At 43.6% G+C, this 16,409-nt stretch overlaps 1 protein-coding gene across 2 annotated transcripts in view; it reads right to left on the reverse strand.

Moving 5' to 3' along the window:
* The window catches only part of LOC126259328 (uncharacterized), a 415,173-nt gene extending 403,848 nt beyond the window's left edge, over positions 1 to 11,325 (reverse strand). Inside the window, exon 1 of one of the 2 annotated variants that reach the window (XM_049956025.1) lies at positions 11,246 to 11,325. In XM_049956025.1, the coding sequence (XP_049811982.1) occupies positions 11,246 to 11,288 (43 nt within the window). In that variant the 5' untranslated portion in view covers positions 11,289 to 11,325. The remainder of the gene's footprint in view (positions 1 to 11,245) is intronic. The other variant, XM_049956034.1, reaches the window with a different exon arrangement.
* Between the last annotated feature and the right edge of the window lie 5,084 nt (positions 11,326 to 16,409).

Genomic DNA, 16,409 nt, shown 5'->3' on the forward strand with positions numbered 1-16,409 from the left:
GGGCATTGTGGAATATTACCACTTCAGCCTCTGTAGAGTCATGAAGTTCCGGTAGGTGGCAGCGCTATACGTAGCCATGAAAATGGCGTCTGTAACGGAGATGCGTTCCAAGACGAGGGCTGTCATGAGTTACTTTTGGCGGATACCAGGCCATGGCAGAGATTCATAGGAGCGTGGAGTGTCTCTACGGAGACCTGGCAGTCAACAAAAGCACGATGAGTGGTTGGGCAAGACGGCTGTCATCATCGCAACAATGTCGCACAAACCTGTCCAACTCCCGAGTGTCCGCCGTCCGCACTCAGCTGTGACTCCTGCAACGCTGGAACGTTTGGACACTCTCATTCGAGGTGTTAGACGGATCACAATCAGATACCTCACTGCTATTGAACTAGTGGTTCATCACTTGGAAACAAAACTGCAATCCATGGAGAGGTGCCACAGCATCTCTCCTCTGAAGAAAAAGTTCGGAGCCCTACCCTCAGGCGGTAAAGTCATGACGACGGTCTTCTAGGACTCTGAAGGGGCTATTCTGCTTTATTTACTCCAGCACGGCGCAACGATCAACTCCGTAGTGTATTGTGCTGCACTCCGGAAATTGAAGAAACGACCAATGCGTAAAAAAATAAATAAATAAATAAATAAAAACAGAGAGAATCTTAAAAATATTCAGACGTAACCACTAATTTGTGATGCAAATGTAAAGTGACTCGCTCCACACCAGTGCTGTATATCGTGCAAATTGATCCATGAAACATGTAACTAACTGAAATAACTAACTTCATTGGACTGTTATTCTTCATCCACCCTTCAGCCCTTCGACTTCCATCTGTTGGCCCCAGTGATGGATGCACTCCGCGGGAAGAAGTACGTGCATGATGGGGAAGCTATTCATACAGCAAGACAATGGCTCCGACGTCGATAAAATGGTACCTTACGGGCATAGAGGCCCTTCCAGTAAGATGGCTTAAGGCTATTGCGTTGAACGGCAGTTATGTTGAAAAATAGAGTTTTGTAGCCAAAAGAGTGGGGAATAATTGGTGGTTTGGTATCCTGAACAAAACCAAGTAGCTTTGAGAAAAACATGCGTTGCATTACTTACTGAACGCCTCTCGTGTTACATCAAAAGCATGATAAGCAACTGTCTGTATGTTGTTTATTATCGCTATTGATTTCCTTTAATAATCATCACCAAAGTATAAAATTTCTTAAATTATTTACTAATCATGGCATGCCATATGAATTACAGTTAGTTATAACTTTGCTTTCCAAGTCACACATCACCACTTGGCGTTCAACGAACTTCTATCTGATGATGCTTATTAAGCAAAGTCGGGATTGGTAATAAAGGACATACAGACAGCTGCGTATTACTCTTTTCATATAATACTTAACAGCAACTGGTAAACGCTTTCAAAAACATTTTAATGTTCACGTACGTCACGGGTGTCATGGCGCATCAAGTTACAGCCACATGCCAATGGGAGGTCAAGTGAACGTCCCTGTAGCGTAATACTGCCCCCACAGGCTTTCGTTGTTAGCGAGCTGCATGTTTCAAGCAGTCGTTCGCCTTGTTGAGTGTGTCTCCGGACACGAACATCGACCTGATGTAACTGAAACTTGAATAATCCAATCAGGTGACACGTTTTTATTGACCTACGGTGCAATCTCGATTATCTCGTGCAAGATTTTGTCTTTCGGGCAACGTGGGAACAAGCAAGAGACGTCTGCTGCGAATCCCCAAGTTCAAGAATATGCGCTGAGCGGTGCGTTCCGAAACACCGGTGCCTGCACCAGCATTACACTCCGTCGGCACATTTACCACGGGTCAGCACCTGTCCTTCCTTACAGAACGAGCAAGCCTCCGACCTCCATAGCTTGTGTCGAGACGAGGACATCCATGTGGCCTACTCGTGGTTTGATCGCCTTTCAACCACTTCCTATGGATGCTCCCGCCAGTAACACGCGGACAGCCACCGAGGCGTCTTGGTATAACATCTGCCCTTCGTCAAAGTCTCTTAACTCAGCGGGCTTCTCCTTTTGCGGCCAGTGTCGTCACTAGAATGACGCCCAGTGCTCGTAACGTCACGTGGCGGCATCCAGTCTTATGGTGGGCAGTGGTCATAGCATTCTGGGTCATCAGTGTATGTTTCCGGAGAAGAGTAGGGTTTTGCAATTAAAGAAATAAAAGGAAGTTCCAGAAGTGGAATTAAAATTCAGATAGAAAGGAAATCAATGATAAGATTCACTCAAGATACTGTTATCCTCAGAGAAAGTAAGGAAGAATTACAATTGAATGGGATGGATACACTACTGAGTATAGAATAAGGACTGAGAATAAAGAGCCGCGTTTTAAGGAGGAGCGAAAACATAATTAACGATAAACGTAACACCGAAAGTTGGGACCACGTACTAGATGGTTTGAAGGAGTCCTGTTGTCTTGGAAGTAAAATAACGCAAGGCGGGCAAAGTAAGGAGGAAATAAGAAGCAGACTGCCACCAACATAGTGAACATTCCTCGCTAAAATAAGATTAATGTTAGTCCTTGGGAAGAAATTTCTGAGAATGTACGCCTGAGGCACAGCACTAAATACAAGTGAATTATGGAGTGATGGGAACCAGATAAGAAGACGAAGCGTTTGAGGTGTCGTGTTACAGAAGGACGCTGAAAATTATGAGATTCTCCGAAGAAATGATGAGAAAAGAAATATATGGAAAGCACTAACGAGAAGAAGGGAAAGGATGATAGACTGTGTTCAAAAAAAAAAATGGCTCTGAGCGCTATGGGACTTAACATCTTAGGTCATCAGTCCCCTAGAACTTAGAACTAATTAAACCTGACTAACCTAAGGACATCACACACATCCATGCCCGAGGCAGGATTCGAACCTGCGACCGTAGCAGTCGCGCGGTTCCGGAGTGAGCGCCTAGAACCGCGAGACCACCGCGGCCGGCGATAGACTGTGTGTTTAAACGTCAGGAAATAACTTCCATTATGGGTACGAAGTCTTTCGCGACAGAGTCGTGGCCAAAGAGTACTCGGTAAACTTGCCGCGTCAAATTCGAATAAAATTCCAAGCTCTTCATGACTAGCTGTGTCTTAGTCGTCAGGGGCTGTCTGATTCTCACGAAACTGACAACGCTTCCACTTTCATGATCATAGGACGGCGTCTGATGGATGGATTACGTCTTTGTAGCACGACGATGTTGGGGTAGTCATAGAAAGCTTAGTATTTCTTTCCGAATTTTATGCGACAAGTTTATCGAGAGCGCTCTATCCAATAACTTCCATTACTCAAGAGGGAGCGTTAGAGCTAAAAAAGCCGTCGGGGATATCGAATAAATAATTCAGGAAGTTTGATGTAAGTGCTACTCTGAAATAAATAAATTGGCGCAGGGGATGAAATCTGGACGAGCCGTAGTATATTAGTCACAAGCTCCTTCCTCTTCTCGCATCTCCTCCTTCCATACCACTCTCTCAATTCCAAATATATATTATTGCAGTTACGCGGGAAAGGATTGGTTGCTCCATTCATTTGGAACTGGGAAGAGAGGGTAAGCTTCGCTTACAAGTTCTGGCAAGAATAATTGAAATTATTTTTACAGTTTGAAAGGATGTACAGCCTGCGGCTCTAGGTTACTTACAAAATATAGGAGCCTCATCAGCTAATGCGGAGATCCTGCTCGTACAGCTTAATGCGCAGCATCGCTGTAGCTTGCGAGACAGGTAGATGAGCTGGACCCGGATCTAACCCGCGTGGCTGAATAACGAGCTTTGGACTGGTACACAAGTGAGATTTTTAGGTGGTTTCTAACGTTCATTTAGGTAAATGCTGGGCTGATCACCAATTACCCTTCAGAGAATGAGAAATAATTAAACTACGATAACACACAGAAAAAGGTTTACAGATTTCACACACAGATGACACACCTGACTTCCCGCACTTACATTACCTTGACGACCGTGTTGTCAGGAATGGTGTCCGGCCAGAAATTTAAATAAATAATATTTGCGAAATACTGAACAAGCGAACTCCATGCTACACGGGAAAACGGCTAAGTAAGAGAAGAAAGAAATAACGAACTGAATTTAAACCTATTCACTGATACCAGTACAGGGTTTTTCCACTAACACAAACTTTACGCAGATTAGGAATCCGTATGAAGTTCCACCAAAAGTTTTGGTAGGCAGTCACGATACATAGATGGGGAAAAAGGCCAATCTTTGGAAAAGAGCAGGTGCACGTCACGTATACTTTTGTGTGTGGGTTGTACTCGTAGAGTTTGTTTAGTCTCTTGGGGATTTTCTCTATTTAGTTTTAGGAGGTCGAGATGACCACAACTTAGATTATTCCGCAACCCACCTCGCGGTTTGTGGCGGACGTACTTGTCTACCATTGTTACTTCTCCATTTTCCTGTTCCAATTGCGAATAGTTCGGGGAGGAACGATTGATGGTAAGCCTTCGAGTGGTCTCGGATCTCTCTAATTCTACCTTCATGATCTTTCTGAGAGATATACATAGGAGGAAGCAATATATTGGTTGATTGTTCGAGGAACGTGCATTACCGGAATTTTAACAATAAACCATACCGTGATGCAGAACGCCTCTCTTGCAGAGTCTTCCACTGAAGCAGGCTGGGAACTTCCGTGACGCTTTCTAGTCCGGTAACGGTATCTATAACGAAGTGCACAGCTCTTCTTTCGATCTTCTCTATTTTGTCTGTCATACCTATCTGTCATGGATCTCAGACCGACGAGCAAACCCGAAGTATTAGCCGAACGAGGGTTCTGTAAGCTACGTTCATCCTTTGTGTGTGGACTACATTTTCCGAGGGTTCTTCCAATGAATCTGACATCCGCCTTAGTTACAATTAGTTTTAAGTGGTCGTTTCATTTTAAATCGCTCCGTACGCATAGTCCTAGATACTTTATGGAAGTAACTGTTTTGCAATCGTGTAATCATACAATAATGGATCTTTCTGCCCATTTACGTTTTGCATTTTTATCTGTTGACGGTTAATCGGCACTTCCTGTACCAGCATCGATTTTCTCCAGTTCTTTCTGAATTTCGCTAGCGTTGCGACTTCTCCTTATACAGCAGCATCATCTGCTAAAAGCCTCATCGAACTTCCGACGTTATCCACCAGGTCATGTGCGAGGATCGGGCAGTAAATAATATGACACATTTATTTCTGGATCGAGAATGAGATTTTCACTCTGCAGCGGAGTGTGCGCTGATATGAAACTTCCTGGCAGATTAAAACTATCTGCCGGACCGAGACTCGAACTCGGGACCTTTGCCTTTCGCGGGCAAGTGCTCTAACAACTGAGCTAACCAAGCACGACTCCCGCCCCGTCCTCACAGCTTTACTTTCGCCAGTACCTCGTCTCCTAAAATCCAAACTTTACAGAAGCTCTCCTGCGAACCTTGCACAACTAGCACTCCAGGAAGAAAGGATATTGCAGAGACAGGGATTAGCCGCTGTAGAGCGAAAATCTTTCTGGAAACATCCCCCAGGCTGTAGCCTAGCCATGTCTCCACAATATCCTTTCTTTCAGGAGTGCTAGTTCTGCAAGGTTCGCAGGAGAGCTTCTGTAAAGTTTGGAATTTATGAGACGGGGTACTGGCGCAAGTAAAGCTGTGAGGACGGAGCGTGAGTCGTGCTTGGGTAGCTCAGTTGTTAGAGCACTTGCCCGCGAAAGGCAAAGGTCCCGAGTTCGAGTCTCGGTCCGGCACACAGTTTTAATCTGCCAGGAAGTTTCATTTCTGGATCGGTTACGATTGAAAAATTGCGGAATTTGTTGTGGGACATCGTGAAATATTCCTGCTTCAGCCCATATAGTTTCATGAAGTTCCGACAGGTGGCTGCGCTATACGCAGCCTTCAAAATGGCGTCTATAACGGAGGTGCGTTGCAAGCAGAGAGCTGTTACTGGGGTGAACGATGGTTCAAAATGGTTCAAATGGCTCTGAGCACTATGGGACTTAACATCTATGGTCATCAGTCCCCTAGAACTTAGAACTACTTAAACCTAACTAACCTAAGGACATCACACACATCCATGCCCGAGGCAGGATTCGAACCTGCGACCGTAGCAGTCGCGCGGTTCCGGACTGAGCGCCTAGAACCGCTAGACCACCGCGGCCGGCAGGGTGAACGATGGGTCACAATCAGACACCTCGCTGCTCAACTGGATGTCTCTGTTGGTAGTGCTGACACACTCGTCCACTAATTGAGGTACTCAACGGTGTGTGCCCGCTGAGTTCCCCGCCGGCTAACAGACAACCGAAAAGAGTAACGAAAGGCCATATGAGCGAAACTCCTAGCGCGTTACGAGGTTGATAGTGACCATTTTTTGTCGAACATTGTCACAGGCGATGAAACATGGTTTCATCACTTCCAACCGTAAATAAAACGGCAGTCCATGGAGTGCCGCCACCCCAGGAAAAGTTCAAAGCCACAGCGTCAACCGGTTAAGTCATGGCAAGGGTCTTCTGGAACTCTCAGGGTGTTATTCTGTTTAATGTCCTCCCTCACAGTCCAACGATCAACTCTGAAGTGGATTTTGTTCTACCGCCAGGAAACTGAAGAGACGACTTCAGCATGTTCGTCGCCACAAGAATGCAAGCGATCGTACTCCTTCTGCATGACATCGCAGTGTTTCAGACTAGTTTGCGCACCCGAGTGGATCTCACTAAACTTCATTGGACTGATCTTCCTGATCCACACTACACCCCGGATCTCGCACCTTCCGACTTCCATCATCAGTTTGGCCCAATGAAGGATGCACTCCGCGGCAACCAGTACCTGGATGATGAGGAGGTTATTGATGGAGCACGACGTTGGCTGCGACATCGACTAGTGGAGTGGTACCATGCGGTCATACAGGACCTTCCAGTAAGGTGGCGTAAGGCCGTCGCATTGTACAGATATGGTGTTGAAAAACATGGTTTTGTAGCCAAAGGAGTTGGGAATTATACGGTGTATTAGAGTCCTGGATAAAACCAACCTGCTTTCAGAAAAAAATGTATTGCATTACTTACTGAACGCCCCTCGTGTATATTGTAATGGTCCTATTAAACTCCCTTGGGGTATTCTCGAAGTTACCTTTCCGTCTGAAGATTTTTCTCCGTTGAGAATACGACACGGGTGCCCGAGAGTACGTGCACCTCTGGTCTAATCACCTGCTGGCCGCCCACGGCCCCTAATGACTGACGCTGACGCTGTTCCAAGGCCAGGGCATCGCCCGCAGCGCCCAGCTGCGTCTCCGTGTGAAGTACTCAAGCGCTATACGGCGCGGCAGACTGCCTGGGACTGCCCGCCCGGGTCTCGGAGTGCGCAGGTCGCGCTGCCTCGGGACCGGACCCTCCACTCCGCGTTTCCTCGGCATTAGGCGGCCGTAATCACGGGCATTACGCCACTACAGCTTTGTTAGCGCCGTCGCTGCTGCCGAGGCTGCGGGGGAGGCTCACGAGAAAAAAGGCCAGCTTAACAGCGCAGTTCTCGCCGTGGCTTCTTCGCCAGCCGACTAAGTATAGTGCTGCTAGATACCTGCGCAAACCGTACTGAGAATCCTGTGCGCAGCAGCGGCGTATAAGTCGAAACTGCCCAGTAAAAGGTAGAAAGACTCTTAACCTGATGAACAGTAATTCGAACACTATTTTTCAGCTTAGGACACGCGTTATACATTCCCCAATCTACAGTCCCACAAGAAATGTGGTGTGTCTCCATTTGAAAAAAAAAATGTTCAAATGTGTGTGAAATCTTATGGGACTTAACTGCTAAGGTAATCAGTCCCTAAGCTTACACACTACTTAACCTAAATGATCCTAAGGACAGACACACACACCCATGCCCGAGGGAGGACTCGAACCTCCGCCGGGATCAACCGCACAGTCCATGACTGCAGCGCCGTAGACCGTCTCCATTTGAAAATTCATCATCGTAGGTTAGGAAGGAAAAAGGAAAACATCTGAAAAAAGACTAATCTTTTTTTTTCTTTATACAAATATTTGCAATTTCATACACACCCATTCAGTCCAAACAATTTAGTCTGGATTAATGGAAAATAGATAGAAGATAGCCGCGCGGAGTAGCCGAGCGGTTTGAGGCGCCATGTCACGGAGTGCGCGGCCGCTCCCGCCAGCGGTTCGAGTCCTCCCTCGGGTATCGGTGTGTGTGTATGTGTTGTTCTTAGCATAAGTTACTTTAAGTAGTGTGTAAGTGTAGGGACCGATAATCTCAGCAGGTTGTTCCCTTAGGACTTCGCAAACATTCGAACATTTGATAGAAGATAATACGGTGGCTTTAAGGCTTCATGAGTTCTACATAGTGTCCATACACTCGAGTACAGTGCCCAGAAATTCTGTGCACCCATGTGAAGCAGACAGAAAAGTTCTTCTTAGGGATGTTGTTTTGCTAGCACGTCACATTAGTTTGAATGTCCGCTATGTCCTCAAAACGTTGACACTTCATGTTAATTTCTGCATAGTGTCGTTTTGAGGTAGGTTCGTATTGACAACACTCAGTCTCATCACACACGATGATTTTTTCCCAGAAAAGATTCATCCCTTTTTGCATTTCAATCAACTCGTGGTAGTCATCAATACGTCTTTTTTATTCGGGAGTCTAGGTGTGCGGGACCATATTTACACATGCTTTTGTTTTCTTCAAAACATTCTGAAGAAGTTCTTGAACAACTGATTTAGACATCCAATGCGATTTGTGACGCAACGTTGACACACTACGGCCACACTTCCGTTGCTTAACATTGCCTAATCACAACTGAATGGTTGAATGCAGACTGTTGTTTACAGGTGTTAGTTCAAGCTGCCATCGTAGTTATTACACTGCCGTCCCTTATACTGCAGGAATAAAATCACTCTCGGACATTTTTGGACGGACGCTGTGTACCTAATGTAATAAGAATCGATCGTTTCTAATCGCTGACGACGTCAGTAGTGGTCAAAAGGCTAGAGAGTATCATACCTGACACAGACATCACTAGTAGAACCCGCAATAGTTGCAGAAATCTTTCTTTTATGTAACAACATTATCATACGTTTCCAGTCATATAAAAACGTATAAACTAATAATAATTGAACGACAAATACATTCATTTCTCGTCTAATCTTTTGATTGCAGTTATCAGTAGACGAATAACACATCCATTGGGAACAATGGACTGGTATAAACGAAATAATTTTAGAATTTCAACGTCATAATCAAATTTTGTAACCGACACAACCTAATTAATGTAGGATACACTATGAAAACAGCTCTCCAATGAATCCAGTATTACTCGTAGCCACTACTTTTCTTGCTTTTTATGCAAACCGTTCGTGGAATATATTACATTCTTAACACTGAATTCGATATTAAAAGTAAAAAATGTTGTTTTGTGTATTGTTAGTCGGATAGTGCCTATGTTTGTATTAGTAAAAATTCTTGTGTTCCTTCAAAGTACGTTAATGTAAACTTCACTTAAATTAACCTTTTGGATGGCCCAAAGCACTAGTATTCGAATCAAAGTCGAATACTCTTCCATTATAATAGCTGTGAATATATGGTCAAAATTCCATAAAATAAAGAAAACATATGCGTGCATTGTAAAATAGAAGCACGTTAAATACCGTTATTCTCGAAGATTTTTTCTCTTATAAGACCATCTGCTGCGAACATGGATGGTGTTTTCACATTTATGTGTCCCGACACATGCCTATACACTACAAACACGAATCAGTTTAAATAGAAACAAAGTAACAATTAAGTGGCGACAAACAGAAAAACGTCATCAGAATGACTAAACATAAGTCTCTTGATATCCAAAACTTGTTCGTGATGTTTTTCATTGGACAAACATATGACAGCTGTTTCGGATGGATGAACACACTTGTGCAAAGAACGAATACATCGCGCGTTGTCTTCTACGGGAAGTTACAAATCTTTTTCATTACTATACACCAGCACAGGTTGATGTGTAAAATTAAGACTATCGGAGTAACAAGTGAAAATGGCACATCACTTAAATCAGTTGATCATGATGTAAATGACAGTGATTGTATAATAGCGAAGCTGGAAAATATAATTTTGTTTCAGTAAATTTGTGGCTCGATACTCTATATGAAGAAACGTATTATTATTATTGCTTTACAATCTATTTAAATATGATAGATGAGTTGCAATACGTTCCTAAGGTTTGTGCCAAAAAGCCTGTCCAGCGTATAGTTTACTTTCGGTATATTTCATATATTCGTAAGAAATTCGTAATACGGGCGATAATGCAATGGGTAAGACGGTGAAACGTGATTATCTTCTGCATCGCTGCTGAAAACCTAGGAAAAATATTCGTCACTCAAGTTTTGTCTCTATTCAGCCTGAGGCGCTACACATTTACTTGCCCTCTACCCGCCCTTTGTCGGGATAGTGAAGCTGAAATCAAATGTTTCTTTTGAATGGGTGTCTTAGAAATGGCAGGAAAAGAGCCGTTACTTTTTTATGTCGTAACCACGATGTCTGTAAACAATGTGTTTGTCCACAAGTCCTTTTTGGAGCAAATATTCGTATCCCACTTTGTTTCCTTAATTTACAGTCATAAGCACTGGGCAACTTGGAAACATTTTCTATTACTGTCTTAATCCAGTGTATGATTTCACAGTCTCACAGTCAAAGAACAACAGACAGCAACCCTAATATACAGGACCTCTCTTTTAGCGGCTTCATTTGAATCTCATGATACTATTTCCAATAATAGAAAAACGATATTCGTAAAATGTCTTAGAACAAGTCAACTCGCTCTGATACTTGAAGCGTCAGTCTCTTCTTATGCTATCCTTTTTTTCTTAATTTTTCAAAAGGTATAGTTTCATGCTGATGTTTTGTTTTGTTTGTAATTGTTTACTTACAAAAACATTCATAGTTCGTGATGAAGCCCATAGAAATTTCAGCAGTCAATTATGTCAGTAGAAATCTTAATAATAAATAAATAAAATCATGATCAGGAAATGAGGTACAGCATTTTGCGTCGAAATACGTAAATTAAAGTAATCTCTAGCGATATCTGCTCGTGCTGCGATGTTTGTAATAGGGAACGACGCCATACATGCCTCTTTTCGTGTTAATGTCTGGATTGCGATGCCAAAATGATATATTCATTCAGTAACTGGCAGCGCATGTTAGGGAGCTGGTGAGGGCAGGTGTGGTTCCGCGCCGTCGCCGCCGCCGTCGCGGCCTCGGCGCGCCTTACCTGCTGTCGCGCCGGAGGTGTCGCAGTGGCGGTGTGGGCGCATGGCGGCGTGGCGGGCGTCTGCTCCTCGTGGCGGCCGGAGCACACACTGATGTCCCGAGCGGGCCCGGGCCCGGGCGGCCCGCCGGGCTGCGCTGACCACACCCTGCCCCCGCCACGGCCGCTCGCGCAACGCACCCTGCTGGAGATTTCGGCGCATCGTCAGAACAGCAACTCGATTTCTCAACCAATCAAGGAGCATGGAGTTGAGGGCTTTTCTCTCCACTTCTCGTTGAATATCGTCCCTTCTCTCATCTCAATTTAGACATGCTGTCTGGTGTGGCTCGGCGAGGACGTCTTTGTTACCCGCTCTTCTTATTGCGGCTGCTTTGATAATTCGTTATCCATCTTCTCTTCACCTTAATGTCACGTACCTTCTTCTCATTCGTCACTGGTATGATGTGAACATCACATCGGACATTCTGTAAGGCGAAATGTACGTCTGATCCATACACTGATCGAGGGCATTTGTACTCTTCTTCGTTCCCTTTTCTGTACCTCCATAAAGCGCATATGCGAGAGTGAACTGGGCACCGAAAGTATCAGTCACCTAGTGAAGGTGATAATCATTCATAATTAGAGAACCTGCAAGTCTTGCAATATCATAGATTTTTTATAATTGTAAGTGCATAAAATACTGCTTTCATCGCCATCGGGTTGCAGCAGTGAAGTAATGGCCGACAAGTACCTCACAATGGTCTTCGTTAATAAAGCGCTCCCTGTATTCTAAACATTTTAGTTGGAGCTTCCCTTTTGTTTGGCAGAAGGAAAGGAACGCCCATCCTCTTCGGCAGAAGCAATGTAGTGCAGCTAACATCAGTTACCCAGAATGAGCGGAGTGTGCGCAGATTTGAAACTTTCTGGCAGGATGAGTGCGCCGGACGGAACCCGAACCTGTGACCTTTGCGTTTCACGGATAACTTCTCTACAGACGAAGCTATCCAAGCACGACTCACGAGCTGCCCCCACTGGTTCACTTCCTACTTTAAAAACTTCACAGAAGTTTTCCTGAATATCTCTTGGAAGAAAGAATATAGCGGAGACAAAACTTAACAATGGCCTATGACATTGTTTCCAGAATAAATATTCACTCTGCAGTGGAGTGAATAACAGGTAAGTTTAAGAAACGCGCAAACGCGGATGGTCGTGTATCAGTGTGTTTGTGTACGTTCTCCCAGGACAAGAAACAAACATAAGGAATTCACTTACCGTTTACGCACTTTGTTCACATATCAAAAATAGCACTTAGTGGAAAGGTTACAGAAACATTGTCAACTTATTGGTTACCGTTTTTATACTTAATTCTTCGCTTATTGCTTAGCACTCGCGTCATAATGTGAATGAGATCTGCTAAGAGTATAAATGCATCGTACTTCAGTAGCTAGGAACGGCATCTCGTTCTAATGAGGTACTTAGAGATTTATGTGGTTAGAAGTTGACATGTATCATCGTTCACCTCTCTCTGATATTACTCATTAATTCAGCGTATTATATCTCTCCTGATGCGTTCTATATACCTTAACGATCCTTTCTTTTCCAATTTTTTTAGGAGTCAGAATAAATCATCAATGTTGTTTACAATTCCGAAATTGCCTGATGAAATTAGGTGTTGCAGTACATGAATGAAGTTGTTGAAGATTTATTTCCTCTAAAAATAAGACACAAATTTACGCCCTGGACTCAATAACATTAACATTACATTAACAGGTCTTTCAGTTTCGTTAAAACCCTTCTATAGCTACTGCCACATCATCTTATAAAATACTTAAAATACTCAGACTCCGTGTGGCCGAGCGGTTCTAGGCGCTTCAGTCTGGAACCATGCGACTGCTACGGTCGCAGGTTCGAATCCAGCCTCGGGCATGGATGTGTGTGATGTCCATAGGTCAGGTAGGTTTAAGTAGTTCTAAGTTCTAGGTGTCTGATGACCTCAGATGGTAAGTCCCATAGTGCTCAGAGCCATTTGAACTCAGACTCGAATAAACCGATATTTCGGCCTTCTCTCAGTGGTCTACGGCAGGAAGAGTAGTATTATAAGTACCAGCATTAGTATTTCAATTATTTTGTAAGATGACGCAGCAATACACCGAGAAGGATTTTAACGATATTGTCGCAGGCCCTGGAAGCCTATATATTTAAATATCTTCACTTAATCTCTCTAGAGTTTAAAGAAATGCTTTTAAGCTGTAGTATTTCTCTCGTACCCTTGTACAAGAGACTAACATAGGGACGCAGTCAGTATTCTCACACACAGTTCCGTAATTACAGACTCTGGCTTAGTAACGTTATATTAGGTTCTAAGCGTGCTTCGAAGTAGTTGTATTAACTGCGGGAGCATGAGACGCATACATCCAGAGGAGTATGTGAACGACTGATGTAGTACCATCTAGCGCCATTCTGTTCCATTTACGTTCAGGAGTCGTTAAATCGATCTTCCCCACAAGTTCCTGACGTGCTGCCTCTGCTACGCGTGTCGCAGAGACCTATGTACTTTATTCCGTTGCCCAAACGTCCTCCCCTCATCGCTGATAGCAATAATTTCGGCTTTTATGGCCTCACTTTATGCGGGGCGGCCCAGTTTAAGCTGCTGAACGCGACTATTAATTCTGCCGGCAGCGAAAGTAACGGCCCCCGCGCCAGCTGTCTGGCACTCACAACGAGAAGCGATCGGTGTGGCGCCTGCAAGGCCGACGTCCCGCCATGCACACATCTGTGACGGAGGGCCCGTGCCGTGCCAACGGCACACTTTGCCAAGCCGAGCGTCACCTTCCAGCTGATTGTCAAGATCAAACAAAAACCGGCTAATATTGCCGTTGTACTACTCAGAATGAACAAATTATGGATCTCAGCGGCACAGAAAGTGAGCCTGAGCAAGTAACTCTCTTTTACCTTTTTGAGTCATCATTCTTCTGACTGTTTTGATGCGGCTTGCCACGAATTCCTCTCCTGCGCCAACCTCTTCATCTCACAGTGGCACTTGCAATCTACTTCCTCAATTATTTGCTGGATGCATTCCAATCTCTGTCTTCCTCTACAGTTTTTTGTAAAAGCGACACGATATCGAAAGAGAAGTTCGCTACCTGGAGGTATCTGTACTTTGGAAAAAAAATGCTAGATACCATCAGCACCAAACTCTTCATTTATGCTTTTTAAATTATTTCTGTAATAAGGAGGGATAAACAATTTTCAGAGCTTTTTAAACAGAACAACAAAAGATTTATATAAAGCAAGATGTTGTTTCCAAATCTCTGCCAGGTACTTATGTGTGAATTGAAGAGTAGTGATGTAGATATAGATGTACAGATTACAATTTTTAATATACAGAAATTGAAATAGGGAACTGCAGAACAGATTATGAGAGAGGCAGCTGAATAATAGCCAAAAGTATATAAATCCCACCTCAACTTCCCACTCTTCATGTATACAGTCACTCAAAAACAATATTTTGTCCAGCCGTTTAACTGGTAATCTGCTACGTGACTGATAATGTGCTGCTTGCCTTGGAAAATAAATGACAGGTACTCGTTGGCTAGCTTATACATCTGGCGATATAAACTTTTCATGCCTTCCCGTTGCTTTAAAGGATTAGCCCGCAGTCGTGAAACAGGTGTTGCCAAATAAAGGGTCATTCCAGATAGAATAGCTTCGGAAAGGCGACAGTTTCATCTCTATTTTCATTTGTTTCCTACGTGTTAATGTCTCGCGATGTCTCCAAAACTGATACATCATTTCAAGAGGAGTCTCACTACGTAGTTCTTTGCTGCTGGTGTCACTAAATCAAGTAAAAAATGCGTTGAAGATTGCATTAAAATTATAAAAAATTGTAAAAATAATACTACAACTTAAGGGGGGCCTAGCGCATTGTACCCAAGACTCATTCTGAAATGACTGCGTCTTGAATAAATGGTAATATGTAAAAAAGTTATCTGACTTGTGAATTATGACTAAAACTCACTATCGGTTTATGTAGAAGCAGAAATCAATAAGTATACAGAATTAAAATTGTTTAACTATGTAAAATGCTGGGCGGCTCAATCGCCAATTCAGTGAGAAAAAACCTTGGATCACGCTATCCCGCTATTTTTGTTTTCAGAGATATGTAAAGAAAATTTCAAGAAAGATACTAGATGTGAGGAATGCATTTCCGGATATTATCGATGTACAGCACTGTATTGCGATACTTTCAGCATTCTAAGAATTGTTGGACCCCAGTTAAGTAACAAGGAAAAAACTAAATACAAAATTTCTCCAGAGCCACACATTCTCAAAATTAGGAAATGGCTAATGGAGCACTGTAGTTCTCTTTTGATATACTATGAGTATGCAAAATTTCTTTTAGACACGTTCAATACAGTAGAAAAATATACTTACTGCACGCCGTGGCTCGAGCTGCCCCTGCAGGAAATAGTGCTCGGAATGTCTGTTTCCATTGTCTTGTATATAAATAGCCAGTGTTTACCATGGTGCTTTTGGTACACCTTGGGCATAGACAACCCAGTCCTCTGTGTTGTAATATGGGTTGCCGGCCCTCAGGGGCTACTTTGGCTCCGGCGTAACACGAACTGCTGCTCAAATTTCTGCTGCAGATTCAGTATGATATGCCAGAGCCGTACGCCAAACACAGTGGTCATGACTCTCAGTACTGCTATAGGACCGTCTCGAGCCTGGTCTTCTTGTCACCGTACATTTCCCTGACCATCGCTCCCAGCAATTATGTGCAGAGGCTACATTCCTGCAAGTATTTTTGCAGTATCCAAGAAGGAACATCCAGCTTGTACTATCCCAATTAAAAAACCTCATTCAAACTCAGTGAGGTGTTAATAATGGCACCTTTGCCCTCTTAAAGCCATGACTTAACAACACTGTCGGTGTAATGAAAATCAAATAAATCAATACCAGGCTCATTCGATATAATAACTGGTATAATGTACTGATACGAGAAAAGTATCGTTTGAAAAGCATTGAGCACACAAGTCTCGGTATCAAAATGAAAGTATTCGGTTACAAGGAGTATTTGTACTTTCCCCAAGTCCTTGAGCGTGATGAGGCACAGCCACGTAAAAGTCCGCAGAGCGCTCCTCGTTATTCCATACTCTGTGTTACACAAAGAACTCGTTATCTTTGG

Source organism: Schistocerca nitens, chromosome 1 (assembly GCF_023898315.1).
Source record: "Schistocerca nitens isolate TAMUIC-IGC-003100 chromosome 1, iqSchNite1.1, whole genome shotgun sequence".
NCBI classification, from domain to species: Eukaryota; Metazoa; Arthropoda; class Insecta; order Orthoptera; family Acrididae; genus Schistocerca; species Schistocerca nitens.